At 53.0% G+C, this 26879-nt stretch overlaps 1 protein-coding gene across 3 annotated transcripts in view; it reads right to left on the reverse strand.

Annotated features, from left to right (window-relative positions):
• LOC123788200 (small G protein signaling modulator 1) overlaps positions 1 to 21286 on the reverse strand; it is an 87139-nt gene extending 65853 nt beyond the window's left edge. For all 3 annotated transcript variants that reach the window (XM_045791447.2, XM_087857250.1, XM_045791445.2), the window contains exons 1-2: positions 21213 to 21286; positions 21064 to 21107 (exon numbers count right to left, since the gene is read on the reverse strand). In XM_045791447.2, the coding sequence (XP_045647403.2) occupies positions 21064 to 21107; positions 21213 to 21231 (63 nt within the window). In that variant the 5' untranslated portion in view covers positions 21232 to 21286. The remainder of the gene's footprint in view (positions 1 to 21063; positions 21108 to 21212) is intronic.
• Between the last annotated feature and the right edge of the window lie 5593 nt (positions 21287 to 26879).

Here is a 26879-nt window from a genome sequence, read left to right on the forward strand (position 1 = left end):
CCTTGGAATTTCCTCCGTGATAGGAAATGTCTTTTGTTCTAATGAGGCAATGCCTGGTGGGCTCCTTGATCGCTTCAGGGTGGGGACTGGTCACCAAAAAGACCAAGCCCTGATGAGAAGCTTGGAACCTTCAGCCCTATCCATCATTCTCAGGGAAGGTGGGGCGGGGAAGGGATGGAGATTGAGTTAACTATCGATCATGTCTGTGTCATGAAGCCTCCATAAAAATCCCCAAAGTGTGGGGTTTGGAGACAATCTGAGACTTGTATCTGAAGTGGGGGGCAGGCTTGCAGGACTGGGCCCCGAACCTGTGGGATCTGACACTGACTCCAGGTAGCTTGTGCCAGAATTCAGTTCAATGGCAGGCCACGCAGCTGGGGCCAGAGACCTGCCCAATGTGGAGCAAACCCACACCCCTCTGGGGTCCACAGGATCGTGCAGTAAGAGTGTGAGATAAAGGAGGGATGCACGGGAGTGTTTTCCCGACTCACTGATCCCGTATGAGAATGCCTGGCAGCACCAGGCTGGCCCAGGCTGCCTGCCTTGGGGACACAAGTGGGGACACAGTGGGGACAGCAGTGGGGTAAGAGCTAATGTGGTCGACCACCCCACACGCAGGGCCGGCCCCAGCTCTTCCCAGTGGCCAGCCCTCTTGTAGGCAGCTTGTAGCCCTCCTGCCAATGTCCCCCTGCTCCTTGGAGGTGGCCATCTGCCTGTTGCCTGCCAGAGCCACTCTGACACAGGGGCCCTGCCACCTGTCCATGTCCTCCCCCGTGGCGAATGCAGAGACTGCCAGGCCCCATCTGTTCCATCCACACAAGAAAGCCGGGATGGAAAATCCCTCTGCTTTACATTCTGGCTGTGCTACCAACTAGGAGATGCCCTCAGGGGCCTCAGTTTACCCCTCTGGGCTCAAAGGCCCACTCAGCTCCCACTTTTCAGGATGCCTTCACCTCCTTTGTGCCATGCCTCCTCTACCCACGTCTCAGATCCCACAGACTGTCACCTCCTCCACTGCTATGGGCTGAACTGTCCCTGCCCCCCACTCACAGGCTGAGATCGTAACCCCTAGTACCTTAACATGTGATTGACCTGTTCGATGACAAGATCTTTACAGAGGTAATTATGTTACCATGAGATCAGTGGCGTGGCCCGTCACCTGGTACCACTGGTGTCCTTGTAAGAGGAAATCCGAACACAGACCACTCCAGAGGGAAGACCACACGAAGACTCCCCCATACAGGCAGAAGAGGGCCAGCCACAAGGAACACCCAGAACACAGCCTTCCTTTGTGGGCCTCTGAACGGACCAAAGCTGCCAACACTATGATCTGAGACTGTGAGAAATGAAATTTCTGTTGTCCAAGCCCCCTGGTGCGCGGTTCCCTATCGTGGCAGCCAGGACAGACGGCCACAGCCACATCAGCATCCTCGCCATCCCACTCCTATCCTCATCCCTTGGACTGAGCGCTTCCCTGCCACAGAATGCACGAATGAACAAGTGAATGAGTTCTAGGCCTAACATATTATTAATTCACTGTACCCTCTCCACAGCCTTTTGAGGGTTGGTTCTATTTTTACGAGAATGAAGATCAGAGAGACTAAGCCACCAGCCCAAGGGCACACAGTGAACAGGAGGCGGAAGCGGGATCTAAACCCAGGCCCTGGATGCTACTCTAGAATGTTCAGCCAATGGCCTGTTTCTGAAAACAGGAATAATGCTCTCACTCACGCTGTGCACACCACTATGCTAAACGTGGTGATTGTGTAAGACTGATGAATCACAGACCTGAACCTCTGAAACAAATAATACATTATATGTCAATTAAAAAAATAAAAAAGGGGTGGTGGTCTACAAGCCAGGAAGAGAGCCCTCACTGGGAACCAAATCGGTGAGCACCTTGACCTTGGACTTCTCAGCCTCCAAACTGCAAGAAACAAATGTCTGCTTAGGCCACTCCATCTGTGGTCTTTGGCTACGGCAGTCTGACCCGAGACACGTGGCAAGTCCCACGTAATCCCCACGACACAGTTCCCAGGTGGCCCCTACCCCCCACTTTACAGACAAAGAAACTGAAATTCAGAGGTTACTGGTTACTACCTAGCCAAGGTCATCAGAAAAATCCAAGGTCACCCTGCTGAGGTTTATATGCTGGTCAATCTGACTCCAAGCAGAGCCTCTACTCACCACACTCCACCCCAGAAATAGGGGTCAGATGCACTCAAAACAATCCCTTCCTTTTCCTCTCCCTCCCTCCAGAAAGTCTGGGGGACCCCTAACCCCTGCATGTGGCGGGTAACGACACTGATGCGTTTATTCCGCATCTCAGCACAAGCCAGGAGGGAGTCTGGGGGGCTTTTGCCTCTCTGTGTCGCAGGATGGCCTGGCCCAGCAAAACGAAGATTCAGAAGCCAGCTGTTGGCAAACCCATGGGCAGGGGTCTTCGTTGGGGGTTCTGTGGGCTTGAGGGGTAGCGAGAGCATGTTCGGTTTGGGGCACAGGGGCCAAAGGACTCAGGGATAGGGAGGGAGGCCTCTGGTCCCTCCCTGGCTCCTCGCACAGGTCCTGATGATGTGGTAGGTGCCACACTGTGCCCCACAGACCCCTTCGGGACTGGAGGCTGCTAGGAGGGCTGCCGGAGAGCCCTCGGCTACCAGTCCCTTAGGGGACAGGGAACACTTCAGCCACTGGGAAGACCTCCCCCAAGGCCTCACTGCCTGCCCGGGTGGTCCCCACCCAGGGGCTGGAACATGTGGGCTGTAAAGATCTGGTTTCCTTGCCCAGCTGGGGGCAGCTCTGAAGGGCCATCCCGGCTCCCTGGGAACACCCTGTGGGGCTTCCACGGAAGCCCTGTGGCCCATCTTCTCCCTTGGCTCCCTCCCGCTTGCTTCACTTTGCTGCCCCGGGTGTTCCTCCCTAAGGCACACCCTAACAAGCCTGCATGCTGACCTCCATCTCGACAATGGCCTCCGCTCGGGACCGCCAAGCTACAGCATGGCGGCCTCTGGGCAACAAGTCAACATGGACAATCTGCAAACGGTTCACACGCCCCCGGTGAACTCAGCTCGGCGGGAGGCAAGAGGCCCCCATACCCTGAGCGCACAGAGCATGAGGGAGGGAGCCAGATGGTCCTGCCCTGGAAGAGCTTTCACTCCAGTGCGGCAAAGGTGGGACCAGCTAAGACAGGTACGGGGCGAGCAGAGCTGCTGACAGAGGGCCCAGCAGCACCGGCCCCTGCTGGGAACTGGCTAGAGATACAGATGCTCGCCGCTGACCCAAGGAATCAGCAACTCCAGGCCACTTATCAAGCGCTCCAGGGGATTCTCATGCATGCTCGGATTCCGGCAGGGGATTGAGGGGAGGCCAGAAAACAAGCAGCTGTCCAAAAATCCTTAGGAAGAGACTGAGCAGTCACGGCTCCTGTCCCTCCCGGGACCTTCCCCACACAGCTAGTCCCTTCTGGCCACCTCTCGCTGCCCCCATGTCAGACTAGGAGAGCTGGCAGTTCCTGGTTCCCCACTATTACAACCACAGGGTGCTGCATCCTAGGCCCCCACCCTGCCCCCACTTGGTCAACAGCGCCTTTACTAAATTCACCTTACCGTACGCAGTTTGGGGGAATCACCTGTCTCCTATTGCTACCCGGACTGTACATGCACGTTGTCTCGAGTCCAAACTCTGCCGAGTGGGGGAGGCTGTCTGCTTATCGCTGTGGACCCTGAAACTCAGAAAGGGTCATCCCCAGGAAAGGCTGGCTCCAGGCCTCGTCCTGGGGATGGATCTGGGGGCGGGGTGGGCGGCAGGAGGAGGAATGCAGCACCGGTGGGTGGTACTCAGCTTAGGGAGGGGCTCCGACAAGTGAGGGGCCTCCCCACCTCAGCTGGCTCCCAGCTGTGGGCTAGAACCTGCCCCCCGAAGTTAATAACAGGCTGCCAGCTTGAGGCCAGAAGAGGAAATTAAAAGGCAGTGGGGTGGAAGCCTCCCCGGGAAAGGTCGCTGAGAGCCTTACAGCAGAGAAAGAGGCTGTGCCGACACCCGTGGGGGGGAGTGGGGGGGCCAGCCCAGGGGACTGCCCCGATCTGCGGGCGCGGGGTAGAGGGCCACAGAAGGCCTCCAAAATTCAGCTCAACCACTTTCTGCCTCTCTGGCTCCCAGGTATGGGCTTGGACTAGGTCCACTGTGGAGGCTGACAGATTTGAGGCACCTCGGGGTGGTCTGGGGATGGCGGTGGGGGCACCGTGGCCACCTGGCTCCCTGCAGGAGCCTCTGTGACTTCTCTAAGCTTCGGCCTTGGAATCATGCCCGACTCACACAGCACAGTGGCTGTTGTTGGTGGGACTCTGGGGCCACACAGACCCGTGTGCGTCCCTGCTCGATCCCTCACGTCCAGGGGTGAGGATTAAATGGGCTGTTATTTGCAAAAGCACAGGCCTGGCTAGCACACAGTAGGAGTTTTACGATGCTGAAGCTTGCTGCTCGTTTTTCGCACTCACTGTGTTCCTGGGACTGTTCATAGCGTGAAAACCCGAATGAAGTAGGTTACCAAATTATTCCCATTTCACAGATGGGGAAACTGAGGCAGGGAGCTATTAGATAACCCACCCAAGGTCACACAGAGGAGGCAGGATCAGACCCAGGGGCTTTATTCTAACAAATACTTTGTCTCACAGCAGAAGCTGGAGGCCATTTTGAACAAGATGCTTTTATCACCCAGCTTAGAGGGAGAGAGTATGTTTACTGAGCACCTACCATGTGCCAGGTACTTTGTTTAGAACACCTTATTTAATCCTCACAGGAACACTATTATCCCCATTTCAAAGATGGATAAACTGAGGCTCAGAGAGTTTATGCAATTTGCCCTAAGGTTACAAAACCAGGAAAGGGCGCAGCCAGGCCTTGAACTGACGGTCAGCAATGCTTCCGGCCCTGCCCAGAAATGGGTCAGGACCTCTGAAATCCTAAGGTGCTGAGAAACTTATGTTCCTCAGTCTCGCCCAATGTGGGGACCAAAAAAGCACTGAGCTGGGAGTCAGGAGACCTGGGCCACCTGGACCTGACTCTGCCAACCACATCCTGTGGCAGCCTTTCAGGGGCAAGGGGACTTCAAAGGTTAAAGTGGTCAGGAAGCTTTCATCCCTGTCCAGCATCCATTCTGAGGAGTCCTCCAACATCTGCTTGCATTCCTCCAATGATGGGGAGCTCACTTCTTTTGGAACCAGCTTATTGGTCCTAACAACAGGATGTTAGGAGGCAGTTGAGAGGCTAAGAGCCAGAATGTGGAGTCACTGAGCTGGTGTCGAATCCTTGACCACTCACGATGTTGGACAAGTATCCCCACCTGTAAAATGGGGTGGATGATAGTAGTACCCCCATCTCATTGGGTAATGGGAGCCTTGAATCAGCCTGTGGAGACAGCACCTGGCACGCAGTAGGGATTCTACAAACAGGAGCCAGTCTTAGACGACAGGGACTGCCAGGTTCACGGTCCCAGCCCACAGTGGGTATTCGTGAGTGTGAGTTAGGTGAATATGCAATTGCTAAGGGGCCCTTGGGCTCCATGCACTTACCCCAGCTTCCCATCCACGGGCTACTCGGGACCTAGCGGGCCTCTGGAGCAGTGGCTGGCCCCACCCCTCCACGTGGGACCTCTGAGCATTAGCCCCTGCCCACGTCCAGCCCCACCCTGCAACCATTCAGAAACCTGCCCCGCCCTCCCACCCTCCACCCGCAAATATTTAAGTAGCACATAGGAGGAGTAATCTCAAGAGGGAGTCAGGGAAATCCGGACCAATCCGCAAAGCCGGAAGAGGGTGCTCCTGGGGCTCTCCCGCCTGCCTTGTCTTCCCCGCCTCTTCATTCCTGCCACCTGTCCCCCATACCCAGGTACCCTCATGCTGCCCACCTGGAACCCTGCCAGGTTCCAGGTCAACTCACTACTGCACCCCCTCCACCCCACCTCTCCACGTAGTGCTGTGCTCACCCCTTCTATGCCTGGAGAAGAATAGTACAGCCCAGTGTGTAGGGCTGCCATAAGGATTATGGAACACACTGGCAGAGGGCCCCAAATAGGACCCGGCACACAGCCGGCACTATGGAAAGGGAGGCACCCTAGTGAAGTCAGTAAAAACATGAGGCCTGGGTCAAATTCCAATTCTGCCATTAGCTGGGTGACCTGAGGCCTCAGTTTCTTCATCTGTGAAATGGAGATGATACTCACACCACCTGTCAGGGCTGCTATGTGCAGATTTCATGGACAAACCATGCGCAGTGCTCAGAATGAGGGCAGAGGCTCAGGACGGCCACCCTGTATAAAAGAAAGCTTCATGCACGGCCCTCTCTACCCCCTTCTGCCGCTGCATAGTTTTGCTTAGAATTGATCACGGCCTGACTTTCACTATCTATTTACCGTCCATCTCTAGGACGGTGCCGGGCAAACAGGAGGTGCTCAATATATGTCGGGTGATCACTGTGATTATATTAGCAATGCTAATGCCAGCAGCTAATGATCATCAAATTCGGTTCCAGGCAGCGTCTTTAAGTCCCTCTGACACCCGATCTCATTTGCTGTGTGTTCAAGGCCGTGGTGGGCAAACGTTTTCTGTAAAGGGTCAGAGAGCAAACACATCAGGTCTTAACAGTAGGACTGCCAGATAATATACAGGCTGCCCGGTGAAATCTAAACTTCAAATACGTGAGGAATTTCTTTTAGGATAAGGATGTACCAAATATTGCATGTAGACCATACCCATACTAAAAGATTATCTGTTGTTTCTCTGAAATTCAAATTTAAGCAGGCAATCTGAATGTTGACTTGCTAAATCCGTCAAACCTATTTGCAGGCCACACACAGTCTATGTCCCATCGTCTCTTGTTTTCACAACCCTTTTTAGGATGTAAAAACCGTTCTTAGCTTAAGGGCGGTGCACACACAGGCTGGATGTGGCCCACGGGGACCCCTGAGGTAAAGCACCCAGCACGGTGCCCATAGCGCACCTTAGGCCAAGATAAAAACCAGCCGAGTTGCCACCTGCTTCTCTCCAAGGCCTGCTGCGCCAGGCCTGACTCAGAGCACACCGCGCCCCAGCTGGGGTCTCAGGTGCTTGGCGCCTGGCAGGGCAGGTGGGTGAGTAATGCTGCGCCCGCAGCAGCTGATGAGATAGAGACCCCCTGCCTCTCACGTCTGCGAGAAACTCACAGTGGAAAGGCCAGTTAATTTAGGGTGTCTGGAGGGCCTTTGGGGTGGCTTTAAAAATAGCTCTCAGCATTTGGGCAAAGTGAGGAGGACAGGGCGGTGAGCAGAGGGCAGGCTCCGCCTCCCGTGCAGGCCCCCTGGATGCTGAGGACGAGGTACAGATGCCCTAGCAGCCCAGCGTCTCCAGTCCTGCCTCAGACCGCTGACCCTAAGACACAGCTCCCCTGAGGCAACGTGGTGGGCTCTTCTGTGCCTTTGCTCACATATGCCTTCTGCCAGGTGCCCCTCCCTACATGCTCCAGCTCGCTAAGTGCAACTCAGGCTTCAGCCCAGATGTCACCTCCTCCTGGGAGCCTTCCTGGACTCTCCATACCCAAGCAGGGATAAATGTATCTCTTCCATGTTCTGCTAACACCTGTCTTCCCAGCACTTGTCACAACCAAAAGTGTCCCCGATTCACTCAACGTTTATGGAGCACCTCCTATGAGTTTGGTACAAGGTGACAAGCACGTAGAATCCCTGTCCTCCTAGAGGTGACATCTATCGAGATAACCATTCACCAAATCTAACAAATGGGGACATTACAACAAAAAGTGAGGCTAGTTCTCTGCAGCAAAAACTTTGCTTTTATGAGAACAGATAACAAAGAAACCTGACCTGGTGAGGTAGGTCAAGAGGTCAAGGAGGGCTTCCTGGAGGAGGTGATGCTCAAGATCTAAAGTACAAACAGCACTGAACTCTCTGGTCCGTGGTTTCTCCAACTCTAAAGCTGTCCCCTGCAACTGCCCCCACAGAGCCACCTTGGAGCTCAAAGGAAGGAGCAGATGTAAGGACAATGTGGCTGGAAAAAGCACTACATAGAAATAGCTGGCGGCTTTTTATTTTTTAATTTATTATAGGTGGGGCACACAGGAGGTGAGCTGGGAGGGGCTGGAACAGGGCTGCTAGCTGTGACTGTTTCCACCCTGTGGCCCTACCTTCCTTTCCTGCCAAATCCCGTCCCTTCCCCGCTCCCCGCACCCAGCTCCATGGGTCACACGTGCCATTCCTTCTGTGTGACTCACCATTCCCACCCCCCTGCCTTTGCTTTGTGCCGGCCCTTCCACCTGATATCCCCACTCACTCCTACCTCCATCTCCAGCTCTGGAGAAACCACCCCATCCTCCGGGACTCACTGAGCTGCCTTTCTCCTCACTCCCTCCCAAGAGCCCTCCGTAAAGCTGATGTGATTCCCCCCCCTCTTCTAAGCTCCTATGGTCAGCTATGAGCACTGGGCTCTCCAGTCAGACTTCCAGAACTCAAACCCCAGCTCTTGCACACATGATCTTGGGCAAATCATGTCCCTTCTCTGAACCTCAGCATTCCCATCAGTAAAATGGGTCTCAGCATTTGCCTCACAGGCATAAGATAATACATCAAAAGCATTTAACACAGTGGCAGCCGGAGAGTAAGTGCTTCATATATTGATAAGGTGTTCACCGAGCCTGGCGCTGTGCTTAGGGGCATTATTTCATTTAATCCTCAGGGTAATTAGGTGAGATGGGTATGAGGGCTCATTTCACAGATGAGGAAACGGAGTCTTGGTGAGGTTAAATACTTGTCCAACAGCACATGGCTTTTGAATGGCAGAGTGGGGACTCGAACTCATGACTAATGCCCTTGCACTGAGCCTGGCACACAGTAGGTTCATTTATTCATTCAACACCGGCTGGTGCATCCCACAAGCCGCGTGGATGCTTCACATCTGTGAACCCAAAGATTCATAACAAGCGTGCAATGAGGGTGTCACTGCTATTATTCTATTTTCCCAGTGAGGCAGCTGACCTAGGAGGGACGGAGACCATCTGGCCCATGAAGAGGCTGGGACTTGAATCAAGGTCTCCCACTCTGAAGTCCCAGGTGGCCAAAGCACCTGCTCCCTCAGCCCAGTGCAGCCAAGTGTCACAGCCATGGTCAACTCCCTGCTCCCCTCGGCCCAGTCCTGCAGCACCAGCCGGCTCCACCTCTGCTCCGCCATGACCTTTCACCCCTGACCTCCTGCAGCTGTGCCGGGTGCCTCACAGCTCCCTCTCCCCGCTGCACATCGGCTTCCAAAGGAGAATCATGATCACAAAAGGAAAACGTCCAACCTGAAATGCTTATGACTGAATGAAAGAAGCCAATCTGAAAAGGCTACGTGCTGTACAAGTCCAGCTGTAGAACATTCTGGAAAGAGCAACACTATGGAGACTGTAAAAAGATCAGCGGTTGCCAGGGGTTGGAGGGAGGGAGGGAGGAACAGGCAGAGCGCAGAGGATTTTTGGGGCAGATGAAGAGATGTACAGGAAATCTCTGTACTTTCTGCTCAATTTTCACTGTGAACCTAAAACTGCTATAAAAAATAAAGTCTATTAAAAAAAAAAAAGAAAGGAGAAAGGAAATATCCTTTCTGTGCTCTGGGGCTATTGTAGGATGTCAGCAGGGATCCCAGTGCACAGGCGAAGTGTCTCCTTCCAGAAGGGGTCCTGCAGGCCCTCAGCCTGTCGTGGCCTGCACTGGGCTGGGGCCTTCTCCGAGAAGGGGGCTGCAGGGGTCTGGCACTCAGCAGGAGCTCGGCGGCGGCTGGTGAATGGATCAAAGCTTCCTCGCCTGGACTCTCTCTCTCTCATACACAGTTCCAGAACAGACCTGCCCCACCCTCCCACCCACGCACTTCCACCCTGCCCTCCCCATCCACGCAGATGGCTAAGGAAAGCAAAGACAGAGGATGGTCCTTTTTCAGCCCCGTCTGCGCGGTGGGAGAGAGCTTGGGACGGTGCGGGGGGGGGGGGGGTTGCCTTAAGTGATGAAGCCATGGCATGTAGATCTTCAGAGTGCTAGAAAAGTCCTCCCTCTTGCACCACCCTCTTGACCTGCCCTAAACGTGGCTGTGGGCCTTGCAAGGGAAGCAAAAGCCTCTCTCTCACTGGGCTGCTGCTAGGCTGGCCCCAGTTAATCGTTTACTGGGGTGCTATAAATAGGCACCATGCATCGTTCCCTCACAGTAGAGGGACTGGCCAACCTGCTCTGACCTGGGAGTGGGGCCTTCTGGGCACTGAGGATGGGCTTCCCACACACAGGCCTCCCATCGCTGCCCTGCACAGGTGTTCAGGCACCCCTTGACAAGGAGGTCCCCCCGCCACCCCGTGCCTGGTTCTCGGGCATTCACCTGGGGGCATCTTGGCAAAAAGGTCCTTCCAGCCACACTCCCGCACACAGCACTCACGGAGATGTTGCAGCTGTGAAGACCATCTGTCCCCCGCCGCCCCTCCATTCCCAGAGAAAACGGCCTGCGTGTCTCACATTCCCAGCCCACACCCTGGAGACCGGCCAGCGTTCTCCTGGGGGCTCTGCCTGGTGCGGGAGGCAGCTCCCCTGGCAACGCACCCCATTCCCACAGACCCATGGGCCTCGTGGATGAGGAAGGCATGCCAGACTCTGGAGCAGCCTCGATTCTCTTTGGGGGTCTAGGCAGCTGCAGGAAAGAAGAAACAGAATTCTCAGACGGTCGCTTCAAACACGCATAGGGCATACCAGAAAACAGACTAACCGCCTCTAGCCTAGGTTAGGAGGGAAAGCAGTCCGGTATTGCATCCAAGGGCTGGGTTAGGACCCTGGCTCTGCCCCCTCACCGGTTGTGTGACCTTGGGCAAGTCCCTTCAACTCCTCCATGCTTCTGTGTACTCACCTATAAAATGGGCTAATAAGCAGGACCTACCCTTCTCAGGTGTTCTAAGGATTAACTATGTTAATGGATGTAAAGCCCTTAGCACAATGTCTAGGGCACAACAGAACTTTCTGGAAATGCTCTATGCCTGTGTTGTCCCAAGCGGGATCTCTAGCCACGTGTGGCTACTGTGCACTTGAAACTCAGCTAATGCGACTGAGCAAGAGGACTCTTCACTTAATTGAGTTTTACTTAAATGTTAACAGGCACATGTGACTAGTGGCTCCCATTGGAGGGTGCAGGTCCGGAACACAGTAGGTGCCCAATAAATGCTAATTATGATTATTATTAGGGGTGGTTGTTATTGGAGGGCTCACCGGGTTAGAAATTAGGGAGCATTTCATTTCTGCGCAAGCTGAGGTCGGGTAAACTATTCATCTTCCCATCCCAGCATCTTGTCAGGGTTCTGAACCGTATTTGGGTTTTGGGGTTGCGGACTCCTTCAAGGTACTGAGGCTACTCTCCCTACAGCAAGTATAGAGTGTCTGCACAGCACCAGAGTAGAATCTCTGATCCGGCGGACACCTAGCACCCAGTAGGTCCTCGGGCAGCACTTCCAGTAGGACTGGGCAGCCCTCCGCACACCACGGCTGGGCTCTGTCTGGTCATTTCACTTTGACTCTTCTCTGGGTCCCCTCCCTCTCTCACTAGGCTGAAGCCACACCACCCCTTGACCGATGGGAGCAATGTGCCCCACAGTGATTGGCGCAAAAGGCACACGTGACCCGGGCTGGTCCGATGAAACCTAATCCTAAATCTTCCGGGAGAACCACGGGGAAGGGGAAGTTCTCTGTCTGCTGATGCCAAGCTGGCAGGTTGTACCCTGAGAGCTGCCTGGCAACACTGTCCTTCCTCACACAGACAGGCAAGGCAGAACACCAGCACAGAGAAAATCAGGGCTGAGAAATGAGAACAGAGAGGGTCCTGATGACATCCCTGGAACCCCTGGATAGAGCTGCACCTGAAGCTGGCATCGCTCCAAACGTCCCAAACCCCTGAGCCAATAAATTGACTTTTTCAGCCTCTCTTTCCCTTTTGGCTTTATGTCTGTATATGTATTTACTGTTCTAGCTAGTTTTGTTAGCAAGTTATTACTCAAACTGAAATGGGTCCAGCTGGCTAAAAACACCTGCTGTGCTGCTTCCCAGTTGTGTGACGTTGGTCCAGGTTTATTTTTTAGATTATTTACCTATTTCTTTCTTTCTTTATTTGAGAAAGAGGGAGAACACACAAGTCGGGGTAAGAGCAGAAGGAGAGAGAGAAGCAGACTCTCTGCTGAGCAGGGAGCCCAACATGGGGCTCGATCCCAGGACCCTGGGATCATGACCTGAGCTGTAAGCAGACACTTAACTGACTGAGCCACCCAGGAGCCCCACCTCAATCCGGTTTCTTAACCTCTCTGAGTTTCAGTTTCCCTCATTAGTAGAGCTGCTATTTGCACGTACTCTAAAGGAGGCTTGCTTTGTGCATTAAATGAGATCAAGGGAAGCAATTTGGGACAGCATTTAACAAATGGTGGTTGTAAAGATGTCTTTATTTCTAAAAAAGAAAAAAAAGGACAAAAAATGTATGATAGTTGCTATAATTCTAACTTACTAATTAAACATAATTTACTAAATAATAAAAATTAAAGGAGAATCCGTTCAAGCTGCCAGGTATCACCAAGGCTCTTCACTCTTGGGGCTTCTGTTCTCTGATTTTTAAATGGGGACTCAGGGCTAAAGGAACTGTTACTGCCCTTTATAAACCTGAGTTCCTTCAAGGTTCTCCAAAGAAAAAGCACAAGAACCTATTCATGTCTTGTCTTTCCATACTACTAAAAGTACACTGCCTCCCACTGGAGTTCAGCACTCTTAGCTGTTCACCCGGGGCTCAGAGAGGCTCAGTGGCGAGGCGAGCAGGCTCAGGAGGGCGTCGGACCTGCCTTGGCCGAGGGATTACCTCCATGAGGCCAATGAGCAACCAGACCCCGAGGGAAGATCCAGCTGCCCACCTCAGGATGGAGAGGCAGCCAGGCAAGACTCAGCCTTCCTGACCCCTGTTCAAGGGTTCATTCCTCGGGACCCCACGAAATACCCCCTCCCCAGTCTGTAGCACTATTCCCGTGGCTGCAGCACCAGGGCTTACCCAGGAGAGCAAGATCCCACGCTGAGAACGTCTGCAAGTTCAATGTGACTGACCAGATCAGGCAGCACATGTCCTTCCGCGACTGAGTTCTATCTTACTCTTAAATGGGTAAGCCAAGCACGTGCCTGGTCCCTTCGTAATACAGGGAATGCCCGGGAATGACAGCGTGAAAGCAGTGTTGCATGGTACAGGGTACTGCTGATGCACGAGGACACTGGAGCCGGAGAGGTTCATGCATCCGCTAAATGGCAGGGCTGGAACTTGAACTTGAGGCTCTCCGGTTCCAAAGCTTGGACCTTTCCCCAGCCCCCCTTGCTCAGGCTAGCTCATAACCATATTCAGGTCATTGGTTTTCACTCCGGAGTAAGGCAGCGCAAGGTTCCAGGGCCGGAACCCCAAGCTGTACTGTTGACCATGTCTGTGATCTTTGGTAACTTACTTGCCATCTCTGTGTGTCAATATCCTTATCTTTAAGGGACAGTGTTTTATCCACTTCATGTGGTGGCATCAGGACAATTAAATGAGGTCATCTATATAAAATGTTCAGTAAATGCTGTTTAAGAAATAAAAAAATCTTTATCCCACTAGAATACCTTTAGTTGAGCCCTTGTTTTCCCTGAGTGGAATGAAGACTCCCAGATTGTGTCATCGGCTACTGAGTTTTAACGGGTCTTAAATACAGGCTTGGCAAATCCGGAGTTGCTAAAATGCGGGGAGACTTGGCTCTCGGAAAGTGATGCTGGCCAAATTTGGTGGCTGGAGGTTCTTAGAATCCTGGAGCTGTCCGGCCTTGTCCGCTTAGAAAGCAGAATGACACAGGGAGAATGGATCTGTTAGGAGGCCACAGGTGGTTAGGGGCAGGGTTGGGACAAGGGCACTGGTGTCCTCGCTTCCCATCCTGGGGTCCGTAGCCAGCAACTGCAGGCCCATTGGGGTGACAAAAATGCCCTTTCCTACTTGCCAACCAGCAACAAATGCTACCACCATCTCCCGGAGCCCCTCATGGGGTTACTGCAGGGGAGAACCAGCCAGGTTGCACAGGAGACGTAACCAGGCCGGAAGCCCTTCTGCCACCCCCTTCACATCCAGCCGGGGTGCCGAAACCCAGGCCCTGCACCAGCAAAAGCTCCCGGAAGCCACATTGCCAGAGCCCTGAAAAAACCATCAAAACGCACCGCACGGATGTGGCTGCATTATTCATGAGGAGAATTTCTGCCATCTTAAGCCTGGAAACACGACACACGCGAACTGATTTGAGTCAACCCTATAAGCATCAGAGAGCCCAAAAATATCCGCACCAGTATTCCGGCATCCATTCAACTGGCAAGCATTTCTGGAACCCCTACGTGGCCAGCGGGGGAGTGGGGCAGCGTTGAGGAGGGCTGTGGTTTCTAGCCCAAGAATTGAAAGCTCAGAAAAGAACAAGGTAAGTTTCCTCTCTTGCCTAATGACCTTGTGCCCCTCATTCGTCCCCTGCATTTATCACTGGCCTGCAGCCTGAGCAGTCTACAACATGGATGAATTCATGTCCGCCCTCCCCCCGCTTGTTCAAAATCCTCCCATGGCTGCCATCTCACGTCCGAGGGCCACAAGACCCTTCAGGAGCAGCCTTCTGCTCCCTCTCTGACCTCGTCTCCTCCTCCTCCATTCTGTTCACTCCTCGGCCTCTTCGCTCTTCATTGTTCCTGACTCTGGGCCTTTGCATATGCTGTTCCCTCTCTCAAGAACACCCTTCCTGCAGATGTCAGCAGCGTTCTCTCCTTCCCTTTAGGTCTCTGCTCAAATGTCACCCCATCAGAGAGGTCATCCCTGACCATCTCCTCTGGAGAGCCCTTCCCCCTCCTCTCCACCCACTTTCTTCATAGCACCTGTGGCTTCTAATACAGGCATACTTTGCTTTAGTGTGCCTTGCAAACACTACTTTTTCTTTTCTTTTCTTTTCTTTTCTTTTTTCTTTTCTTTTCTTTCTTCTCTCTTTCTTTCCTTTTTTTTTTTAAACAAATCGAAGGTTTGTGGCAATCCTGCATCAAGCACATCTATACCAGCACCATTTTCCCAACAGCATTTGCTCACTTCCTGTCTCTGTGTCACACTTTGGTAATTCTAACAATATTTCCAAACTTCACTTTATTGTTATATTTATCACAGCGATCTGTGATCACTGATTATGACTCACTGGAAATGCAGATGAGGGTTAGCAATTTTTTAGCAGTAAAATGTTTTTTTGGGAAGCCGGCACCTCCTACTTAAAACGTATACAGTATGTTAAAAATGTATATAATGCATAGAAGATAAAAATATAATCAATATAATTATAATATATAACAGTATTTCTAAGTTAAGGTATATACACTGCTTTTTGGAGACACAATTCTTTTGTACACTTAACAGACTACAGCCTAGTGTAAACATAACTTTTACATGCACTGGGAAACCAAAACATTCCTTTGACTCGAGTGATCACAGTATTTGCTTTCTTCTGGTGGCCTGGAACTGAACCCACCCCATCTCCGAGGTGTGCCTGCATTAAATATTTAGTGTTTGTTTATCTGTCCCCCAACTAGACCGTACGCTTCACGAGAGCGTGTGAGCAAGGATGCTGCTTCCCTCCTTCTCTAGTCCCCAGAGCAGAACCTGATAACCAGCACATGCTCCATCGGCACTTGTGGAAGAAAGAAAGAAGTAAAGAAGGAAGGAATGGAAAGGGGAAGGGGAGCGAGGAAGGAAAGGAGGAAAGAAAGGAGGACGTTTTCTTCCAAGAAGTGGCAAAAGGCCCTCTTGTGGCCCCTGTTATCGGCTGAAACGTTCTGAAATTCAAGTCCAACCAAGACCCTCCCTGCTCCTCAGTCTTCTACAGCTCCCCACCATCTGATGGAGCAAATGAGGCAGCCTGCCATTCACAGCCCCAAACAGGCTGCGACTGATGGACCTGTCCTGCCTCATCTCTTCCCCGACACACACCCGACCCCAAGCCATGTTGCCAGGGATGCTGCTGAACCTCGGGGAGGCCACCCTTCGGGGCCTGACAAAGCAGGATTTGAATCCTGGCTTCCCCACGGACTGGCTGTGTGACCTTCGAGTGAGCTGCTTAACCTCTCTGTGCCTCCAGCTCCTCCTTTATCACGTGAAGGAGATAATTATTCTCCCTCTCAGGGCTGCCGTGGAGAGTGAAGGAGGGAACATTTGGGGTGCACTCAGCACGTGGCCGGCGTGGAGTTTTCTCAGTCTCAACAACAGTGCCATTCTGGGCTGGACACTTCTTCGTGGTGGGGGGCTATCCCACGCGTGGCGGGAAGCTGAGCAGCACCCCTGGACTCTCCCCACTAGATGCCAGTAGCACCCCCAGAAATGACAACCAGAAATGGCACCAGACATTACCAAATGTCCCCTGGGGTAAGGCTGCCAGATTTTGCAATACATACTTACACTAAAAAAAAAAAGTATTCATTGTTTATCTGGAATTTAAATTTAACTGTATGACCCATATGTTATCTGGCAACCCTACCCCTGGGGGTGGGGGGCAAAACTGTCACCCCTCTTTCATTGAGTACCACTGGATTAAAGTGGAAGCACCATGGGGGTTTTAGTAGAAACATGGGTTGATTCTCTCACTTTCCTCCAATCTTCTTAGGCTGTGATGCCCTCCTCCCCCATCCCATCACCTCCCACCCGAGGGCCGGGCCGGGAGGCACAGCTCCCCAAACAGACCCAGCTCAGCCACTGTGACAAGGGCTCCCCAGGGCTGCTCTCACACCAGCCCCAGTTTGCACAGGTACACGGAGCCTCCTCTCCAGCCCCCGCCTCGTCCCCCTGCCTCCTACCCAGGGTCTCCCCTCCTGCCCTCGAGCAGCACCTTCTCCCTTCCCATTAAGAGGCCTCTGAGGCCCAGCACCAGGCAAGAAAACAAGGCAGTTAGTCACTTCGCTTCCGTTATCAACTCGTGTCACGTGGCTGGCTCCTTTAATGGCAGTCGTCATGGCAACGAGAAGCCGGTCCCCGCTGCTCTGGGAACCAAAACAAAATTAAGGGGCGGAGATGGGAGAGGAAAAGGGGGGGGGCCGAAGAGAGCCAGGAAGGAGCCAGGATGGAGCTGGTTGGGTTTAACTGGAGGAAATCATGCCGAGGACACCCTGTCTCCAGCTTTCCCTTGGCGACATTGGGGAGACAGAAAAAAATCGGATGCCTGCCCAGAAGCAGCTCAGGCTAACATTGTGGGTGTTTTCACATGGCTTATCCTGACAGGTGAGTAATCTTCATCCTCATGATGAATAAACCGAAACTCAGACCCTTGCGAAGGAAAAGACAGATGCTCGTCCAAGACTGTGCAATTTACAAGCCATCAGGTTTAGCTCCACCCTCTACCTTCATATAGCTCATGTCCTCCTCACTCCTTTCCTTGTGCTTTTAGGATAGGACCATGTGCTCTGCCCCTCCGCCTTTGGCACCATGCTCCTTTCTCTCTGTACTCCAGCCATTTCCCGGTCCTCTCATCCCTCAAGTTCACGGTGCTCCCTCCAGCCACAAAGTCTTTGTATATGCAGTTCCCTCTACCAGGAACGGCTTTCCTCTGTGTCTTTCCACCTTATACCTCCACCTAGAAGGTCTACTCACCCCTCACGTATCTTCTCAAACATCACTTCCTCCAGAAAGCCTTCCTGAGCCACCAGCATGCGGTTACTTCACTCTGTTATGTGTTCTTATGGTGCCAAGTGTCTCTCCTTCACACTTCGGTGCAAAGTGCGTCGTGATCCCTTGAATTACACTTAGAATGTCTATCGGGGTCTGTCTTCCAAACTGGGATGTCAGCCCCAAGAGGGCAGGACTTATCTTGTTCCCTGCTCTATCCACAGAGCCCAGCCCGGTGTCTGGCACACAGATGTCCCTCAGTAAATAAACATGTCAGAATTTGAACCCAGCTCTGGGTGAGCCCAAAGCTCTTTCTTGACCTGCTTCATGGTGCTGGCTCATACCGGTTCCCAGAGTCAGCACTGGACAGAGCTTCCAGCCCCACGGACTCTGCTGGCCTTTGCGGCTTCCGTGGCTCAGCCCAAACTTGCACACCTTGCCTAAGGAAACTGATAGTTAAGCCACCCCTTCCAGAAAGAATGATGGAAGGTGCCTCTGGACAAGGTTGTGACAGGCAGGAATATGGTTGCTTTGAACCCAGAAGATGGGGGGTGGGGAGAAGGAAGAGCAGACTTGACTCCTGGATTTCTAGGCCAAGAGCTTCCCTCCACTATTCCACTGGAGACTGGCTCTCTGATACTGGAGAGAGATGCTCCCCAAAGAGGTGGGCAGAGGAAGGAAAGGAGGGAGAAGGTCTGCTTTAGTGGGGCATGGACTTGTCTCCATGCCCTTAGGGGCACCCATGCTGAACAAAAGGCTCATAGAAGACTTGAACTTGTCTTCCCTTTACTGGCTCCGTGACTTTGAGATACCGTGGATTCTGTCTGGGCCATTTTTCGCCTCTGTATGATGGAGATCATGCCACCCACGTGCTGAGACTCTGCCATGTAGATGCGGATGGGCGCATTTGGGATATAAGAGGTGAGAGCCCGGCCCCGACGTCAGACAGACCTGGGGGTTAAGTCCCCGGCTTTGCACCTTCTCGGCTGTGCTCTCTTGAGCAACTCACACCTCTCTAGGCTTGGTTTCCTTGTCCACAAAATGAGGACAATCTCGGTCACCTCATGAAGTTACTGTACGCACAGGGCACGGCACAGAGTACCCCCACTCTATGGAAACTCTGATTACTGAAATGACGTGCCCCAAGATATGCAGAATTTAGAATCAGCCACCAACTTGTGACGATAAGCCTTGCCTTCTGACTGCAGATCCAGGGTCAAGGGGTGCTTCAGGCCCTTTGCCCAAACTTGCAAGGTTCTGTCCCAAGCAGGATGCCAAGGGGTCCCTCTGATCAGGTGATGGCCTCAGCCTTATGCCAGGCAGAAAGCTCATTCCAAGTCCCAAACTCAGCTGCTCCCAGGAGAGAGGGTGCAAGCCCACAGCTCTGGTCACCAGGGGCAAAGTGTCCCCCACAGCCTGCCAATATCCCAGACTAGACTGACATGGGTGGGATCTCTAAGAACACTGGACTGATGCTTCTTTCTCCAGATGTGGAAACTGAGTCCTTGAGAGGGGAAAGGACTTGTCCAGGGCACCGAGGGAGCTGCTGGCAGAGCTGGGACCAGGGCCCCAGCTGAGCTCTGCCCAGAGGCACTGCCCTCCCCGGATGCCTTGCTCACACGCTCTTCTGCCTATAGACCCCTCCCAATTGAACCAGCAAACCATTTCCTTCAAAACATAGCCATTCCAGGTGAAAGCATCTGGGAAGCACAAATTAACCTAAACTAACCAGGTTTAGTTAAACCATGAACAAAGAGACTGCAGGTTTTCACCTGAAGGCTTTTGGGGGAGGTTCTATAGACACCCTCCCCCAACATAGTCATCAGAATATTGTAGGTCTGTAGGTTTTGTTGGAAGGATGGTCTATCTAGATAGAGCTTTCTTCAGGTCCCCACAGTGCCTCTAAGAGGGCTAAACTGAAAAGTTCTGGGTCTTTCTGAGGAATTCCACGTCTCCTATTATGCATCCTTTTTATTATGCAGAAATGCTAGAGTGTACAACCAGCCCTGGAGCTGATTCTTTAAACAACGTGGGACATGCCACACACAGAGACCTATACACAGACATACGCCCATGCTTTCCGAGGAGGGAGGGGCAGCAACAGGTCCTGGTTTCAAGGCTGTCTTTGATGGCTGCCTGCCACCATGTGGGAGGGCCTTCTTGGTGCTCAGTGCTGACACCAAGGGCTGACACCCTCAACACACACACAAACACACACACAGGCAAAGGAATCAGGCCAGCCCCCAAGGTCTGCAGCCATTCCTGGTCTTGGGCTGAGGACTCAAGATGAGTGACCAGCTCCGCAGTGATGGGGTCCCAGGGTGAGGGATGTGAGGTGACATAAGGAAGGCAAGATACACACATACAGTCACACATACATGGTCACAGCCTCACTCATGCACACAGAGACTCGGGCATCACACAGATACACACCATACTCACAGAAACAGATAAACACACAGACGCATGCACACGCAATACGGAGACACACTTGGATATCTCCAAACAGATGCACAGACGTTCTCCGATACACACACTCGCAGCCACACGTCCTCGCCCACACAGGCATGAGCACGCTCTCTACACACGCGCATACACACAGTCCGGGTATCTAAATGCTTCCCAGGAACCCATCACTATAGATTCACCCCTCTGCGAGAAGTCAAGCACAAAGGCTAGACTGGGCTCCCAGCTGGCCCCAAGGAGAGTGAAGGGGCACAAGGGCAGCTGAACCCGGCCTGATTCTCACCCTACTGCGTGTGGGGGTGGGGAGGGGTGGGTGAGGGGAACCCACCTGCCAAGACGCCCTAGCACATGCCCACAAATGGAGTAACCCACTGACCAGGGACTTTCAGGGAGGGAGTCCCCTGGCTCCTGGGGGTGGCTCCAAGGACTGAGACTTGGTGGGAAGTGGAGATAAGGGCGTTGTTATTTTCCCAAAGTGATCCTTTCCCCTTTTCCGAAGTCTGGTCCTCCTTCTGCAGCCCCATCCAGGCCCCCACCTCCCAATACGTCCAATCAGCCCACCCAGGTGCTTGCCTCACCTTAGTGAGACCCACCCACCTGCTCTTCCACAAGAGGGGATCCTACCCAGACACATCCAGGTTTGCCCCACACCTGGGGGGGGGGGGGCTCTCCCACTGTATCCGCCCCTGCACACAGCATCCAGAGCCCCCCCAATACCCGAGGCCCCCACCCCCAAACTCACCCGCCTCCAGTCCTGCAGGAGGTAAATACCTATCCGGGTGAGCCCCGCACCCGAGGTGGCCGCCCCCGCTGCCACGGGCCAGCACTATTTTAGAGACCCTTTCCGGGGGGGGGGGTTGCGGCGGCCCCCTCCCCCAGGGCCTTGCCCCCCGCCCCCGACACCCACCTCCTTCTTGACGGTGCGCAGCAGCCTCTGTCGCGTGTCCGCCTCTGTGGGACGAGACGGGGGGGACGGCGGGTCAGCCCAGCGCTGGGGGCGGGGGCCCGGGGCTGTCCTCCCACCGCCCCCGCGCCAGGCGCCCCGCGCCCGCTTACCCGCGGGGCCTGAGGCCATGGCCGCGCGCGCTGCGTTCCCAGTCCGGGCGGCGGCGGTGCCTGCTCGCTGGCTCGGCTGCTGCAGCCGCGGCGGGGCGGGGCCGAGCGCCCGGTGACGTCAGGGCCCGCCGCGCGGCCGCCCCGCCCCTCCAGAGAGCTGCCGTCGCGCTGCCGGGCGCCCGGCGGGAGGGTCCCCTGGAGCCCGGCGCACGCTCCGGTCCTCGCAGGGCCAGCGCCCCGCCCCCCGCGGGAAGCCCCGCCCCCCCCGCCCGGCGCCCCAAGTCCCTCACCACCTCTATTGGGCAGGGCAGAGAGGCAGCATTTATTCAAGGTCCGCTTTGTGCGGGGCTTGAGCAAGCGGGGGGAGAGGGTGGAACTGTTACTGACACTCTCAGAGCCTCAGTGTTCTCAACTTTAAAATGGATATAACAACATAGGACGGATAACAACATAGGAATGATAGGAGACATAAATGAAATAGTGAATGTGAAGCACTTAACGGAGACCTAGGGGAAAAGGCAGCTGAACCGTAAAAGATAGCTGCCGTTTTATTATTATTATTATTATTATTATTATTATTAAAGAGTCTTCCAAGATATGGCCAGGACTTAAAGGGCTCCCTCCCCTATACGCAGATCATTGGGAGAGTGGGATCTTCCCAGGATCCCAATAGGGCACCTGTTAGCCAGGACCTCCAGGGCCGGGAAGGCAATGGCCCCTTTGGGACCAACGCTTGACCCACCAAGTTTCTGACCGTGGCCACCCAGACTGCAACTTGGGTCTACAAACGTTTATTGAGCACCTACTATGTGCCAGGTTACTGTGCTAAGGATACCGAAGTGAGCAAGTCAGATAAAAGCCTGCCCTCACAGGGCTTAGGAGGCAGACAACAAAATAAATAAGCAGATGATATGGTGTGTTGGAAGTTTCTGGAGAAAAATTAAGTAGGCAAAGGAGACAGGGAGGGCCCACACAAGTCAAGTCTGAACTTTGAAGTAGGGTGCTTGAGGGAGGCCTCACTGAGGAGGTGACATTTGAGTAAAGAAGAGAAAGTGTAGACAGTGAGGATTTCTGGAGCATTCCAGGCAAAGGGAACAGAAAGTGCAAGGGCCTTGAGGTGGGAGCGTGCCACTGGGTGTAATAAACAGCTCGGAGGTCAGTGGGGCTGGACTGGCATGAACAAGGAAAATGGTGGGAGGCCAATGTCCTGTTATGGCCTTGAAGTCCACTTTAAGGACTTGCATCCTTGCCCCCAAGAGCCCCCCAGGATTCAGCCCACCTGTCACAAGGACTGAGGACAGCTCAGAGTGTGCCTTCCCCCTGAGGGGATTCGAAATCTCTTTTCCATTTGTCAGTGTCAGGGGTCTTTGGCCCTAAGCCAGAGAAGATGATTTTTGCTACCTTAGGGAAAAGGGAATAAACTGGATGGATGATGGGCATTCCCAGAGTCCAAGGGAGCCTGGGGAACTGGGTTGAAAGCAAGGCAGCTCCAGAAAGAGAACCTTCCGGAATAGTCACCTGGTGAGGACAGCATGGTTAGGGTACCACCACTCAGGTAAAAGGACCTACAGCTGTTGGAGGTTCCTGTTCCAAGGAGGGAGCATCCCATTGGCTAGCCTGAGACACACACCTGCTGCTTGCTAAGGAAGGGGACTCTGAATCACAACCCAACCAACACACTACCTCCGATGAGAATGCGCAGTCCACCGGGGGCCTAGAGAATGTGAAATGGTTGCTTGGTGGCCACCCCTCCCCACATATTAGAACCATATATTGAGGACCTACTATGTGCCAGCCCCAGCATTAAGGGCTTTAGGTGTTGTCTGCTTGATCGTATCGGCTCCCCACCCCTCAACACTGATTTTTTGTATCATAAAAGAAAGCCAAGCCTAGAGAGAGCTTTGTCCAACTTCACATGGCAAGTGAGCCACAGCCAGAATTATGGCCTCAGGATCCAAGAGATTGATTCAGTTGTTCTTTCCCTTGACTGCACCCCTAAGTTAACTAGGGTACTCTAGAAAAGTAAGGCGCCTAAACATCGCTCTGGGGAGCCATTTTTCAGAGCCCACGTTTCTTCCTTCCCTGCCAAGCACTAAGTCTGGAAAGGTGACCTGCGCTGCGCTGGTCCTTCCTTGAAAACTTGATTTTTCTTCCAAGATTAAGGTTGGATAGTTTTTGGTTTAATAGCAGCGCGGAGGTGGGCGTGGATGGGATTAGGCAGGGCTTGCTGGGGTTCAACAGGGTCCACTGCAGTTGGACCACTCACCACTAGGGGCGCCATCACTTAGAATCCGCTTGGGAAGTGTTGGGACTCTGCTGGAGGCCAAAGCAGATAAACTTTGCTGGGTGCCAAAGCCTTCCCCAGAGTCTGAGAATCATCTGACGCGTGTTTCGCAGGCTATGCCTCATCCCGCGCCACTACCCAATGGTGCAGCAGCCAGAACCAGTGGGAAAGCCTCTTTCTCCTGCCTTGCCCCATCTGTGCCCTCTGCTGAAAAAGCTCAGCAAGGGGCTCAGTACAAATTGGGAACGCTCAGGAAGTCCTGCCTCTTATAGGGAAACAATCATTGGAGGAGCAATTTGGAGCTGAGAGGCAATACACCAATAGCTGGCAGAAGGCATGACCTCACAATTCAGGATATAATAACAATAATAACAATAGCTGTAATTTAGAGCCCTTAAATGTGTCTGGCACTGGGCTACAAACTTCTCACATATTAGCTCATTTAATGCACCCAACAACCCCATGATGTAGGTTCTTTTCATTATCTGTATTTTATTTAGAGAAGTTAAACAGCTCAACCAAAGGCATGTAGCTGGAACATAGAGAGGCTGGATTCAAGCCAAGATGCCCTTAACCAACTTACTATCCAGAGAAATCCTAGTCTTGTGCGCCCCGTGCAGCATCTGCTGTCCATTGCTGTGACGGCTCACTGTCTGTGCCAACTCGATGGGGGCACAGGCTGGCCAGATATTTGGTGCAATTTTACTCTGGGTGTGCCTGTGAGGGTGTTGCTAGGAGAGATTCACATTTGAGTAAAGCAGATGGTCCTCCCTAGTGGGGGGGGGGCCCTCAGCTAACCAACCGACGACCTGAACAGAACAAAGAAGGCTGAGTTAGAGGGAGCTCTTCCAGCCCGACTGCATGAGCTGAAGCATCTGTGTTTGGGGGGCCTTCAGATTCAAACAGAAATCTCAGTCTTCTTGGGTCCCGGGTCTTCAGACTCGCAGTGGACCTACAGCATCAGCTCTCTTGGGTCACCTGTTTGCCAGCCGCACATCTTGGGATATTCCAGCCTCCATAACTGCATAAGCCAATTCCTTGTAAAAATTCCTAAATAAATCCAATTGGTTCTGTTTCTCTAGAGAACCCATACTGATAGAGGTGACACTTTAGTAGCCGTTCCCCTCGCCATCTTCCTAATGAAACTGAATTTGTCCAGGCATCCACCCTTCTCCCCTTGGCCACATGCCCCTTCCCCATCCTGGGTAGGTTCTTTTCTTTTTTTTAGAGCGAGAGAGCAAGAGAGCTCATGCCTGCTGCACAACTTGGGGGGGGGGTGCTAGGGTGAGGGATGAAGGGCAGATTTCTTATTTTGCAAAGTGGGATTAAATCCCACATTGGGCTCTTTCCTCATTGTCAAGTCACTGACTTGGGGTTTTCTCTTACTTGCAGTTGAAAGCATCTTCCTGATACAATTATTCTGCGTAATGTATTAATCTTTTTCTATGAACATGAATAGGAAAAAAAAATGTGACCTGCTTTTCCACTCAAAACAATGGACATCTTTCTATGTCAATAAATATAGCTCTAGATCATTAATTTTCATATCTATGAAAGGATTTCACAAGTATGGCTGTTTCATAATTACTAACCTCTATTATTGCGTGTTCGGATCGATTCAGTTTTTGCTGTCATAAACAATTTCGTAATCGGAAGGCGCCCTTAATTTGTTCCTTTGGTTATAATCTCAACGGTTGGTATCAGGTTTTAAATTGTAACAGCTAAATGTTAGAATACAGAGTGATGTTGCAGAGCGTTTTTTGGCGAGTTAGGGACTAGGACACCGTGAATAGCTCTGGTGGGTAGCAGGTCTCTGAATGACATGATCTCACCATGATAGATTTCTAAAACTGAAGCCAAAAAAAAAAAAATCTCATTTCCTCCTATAAACAGATAATAACTGCTAATCTCAACTTTTCCCTGCTTGATTTCACTTAAAGAAGGCTGGATTTTTTTTTTTTTCTGATTTTTCCCTGGCAAGTTTCATTCATTCATTCATTCATTCATTCAACAAGTTTTTATTGAGAATGCACTATAGGTCCACTACTGGGGATATGGTGTAGATAAGTCATATTGTAACCAAACTAACAGGAGTTTGCTCCTTGGTGAGCCACAGATAGAAACTACACCAGGTAGGGGCCCCTGGCTGGCTCAGTCAGTTAAGCACCTGCCTTCGGCTCAGGTCATGATCTCAGGGTCCTGGGATTAAATCCCACATTGGGCTCTTTGCTGAGCGGGGAGCCTGCTTCTCCCTCTGCCTGCTGCTCCCCCTGCTTGTGCCCCCTGCTTGTGCGCACTCTCTCTTTCTCTCTCTGACAAGTAAATAAATAAAAAATCTTAAAAACAAAGGAAGAAAGAAAGAAAGAAAGAAAGAAAGAAAGAAAGAAAGAAAGAACGGAGGGAGGAAGGAAGGAAGGAAGGAAGAAAGAAAGAAAGAAAGAGGGCCTGGAGTTAAGATGGCGGAGGAATAGGGGACCCCTTTTTCAGCCGGTCCCCTGAGTCGAGCTGGATAGGTACCAGACCAGCCTATATAACCACGGAATCAGCCTGAGACGCAGGATGATGCATCTGGATCTCTACAAATGAACATCTCCAGCGCTGAGTATTGAGGTACCAAGAGGGGAGCTGTAAACCGTGCACGGATATCGGAAGATAAACGGAAGGGGGAGGGAGCCGCCGTGTTTGGGCGCCGGGAAGCGGCAGCCACCTGCACGGGGGAGCGGGCGGACACACAGAGGGCACCCGCGAGAGAGCGGACTGAGACCGGTGAGCCGTGAACGCGCGCGCCACCAGGCATCTCCCGGAACACCGGAATCCCGGTGTGCTCACGGGATCCAGACTGAGACCGGGAACTCCCGGAGCGCGCGCGGGGCGGCTGGCGGCTGGCGGGCCACCTGCACGGGGGAGCGGGCGGACTCGCGGTCGGCACCCGCGAAACAGCAGACTGAGACCCTGAACCGGGTGCGCGCGCCACCAGGCTTCTCCCGAAACTCCGGAATCGAGGTGTGCTCACCGGGCATAGACTGAGACCGGGAGACCCGGGAGCGCGGGGCGGCCGGTGGCTGGCGGCATTAGAAACACAAAGGACAGAGACGCGCCGGCCCTGGAAATGAGGGCAGGGTCGCCGAGTTGGTGCGCACATCCCGGGACGGCCGCAGGGTTGAGCAGCACCAACAGTAACAGAGTTAAAGTGGCCAGAACATCAGTGGAGAACGGGCCGCAATCCCTCTGTTCTGCGACAATGCAGCCTCTGCTGCTCTGACCCTCAGAAGAGGCATAGCCGGCCGCCAGGGAAAGCCGCCAGAGAACAAAAGCCTGGAAATACCGGCTCAGAGAGTGCCCATCCCCATCCCCCCTCGCAGGGGACACGGAGACTCTAACCA

This window comes from Ursus americanus, chromosome 30 (assembly GCF_024610735.1).
Source record: "Ursus americanus isolate L20-20 chromosome 30, mUrsAme1.1.p, whole genome shotgun sequence".
In the NCBI taxonomy this organism is placed as follows: Eukaryota; Metazoa; Chordata; class Mammalia; order Carnivora; family Ursidae; genus Ursus; species Ursus americanus.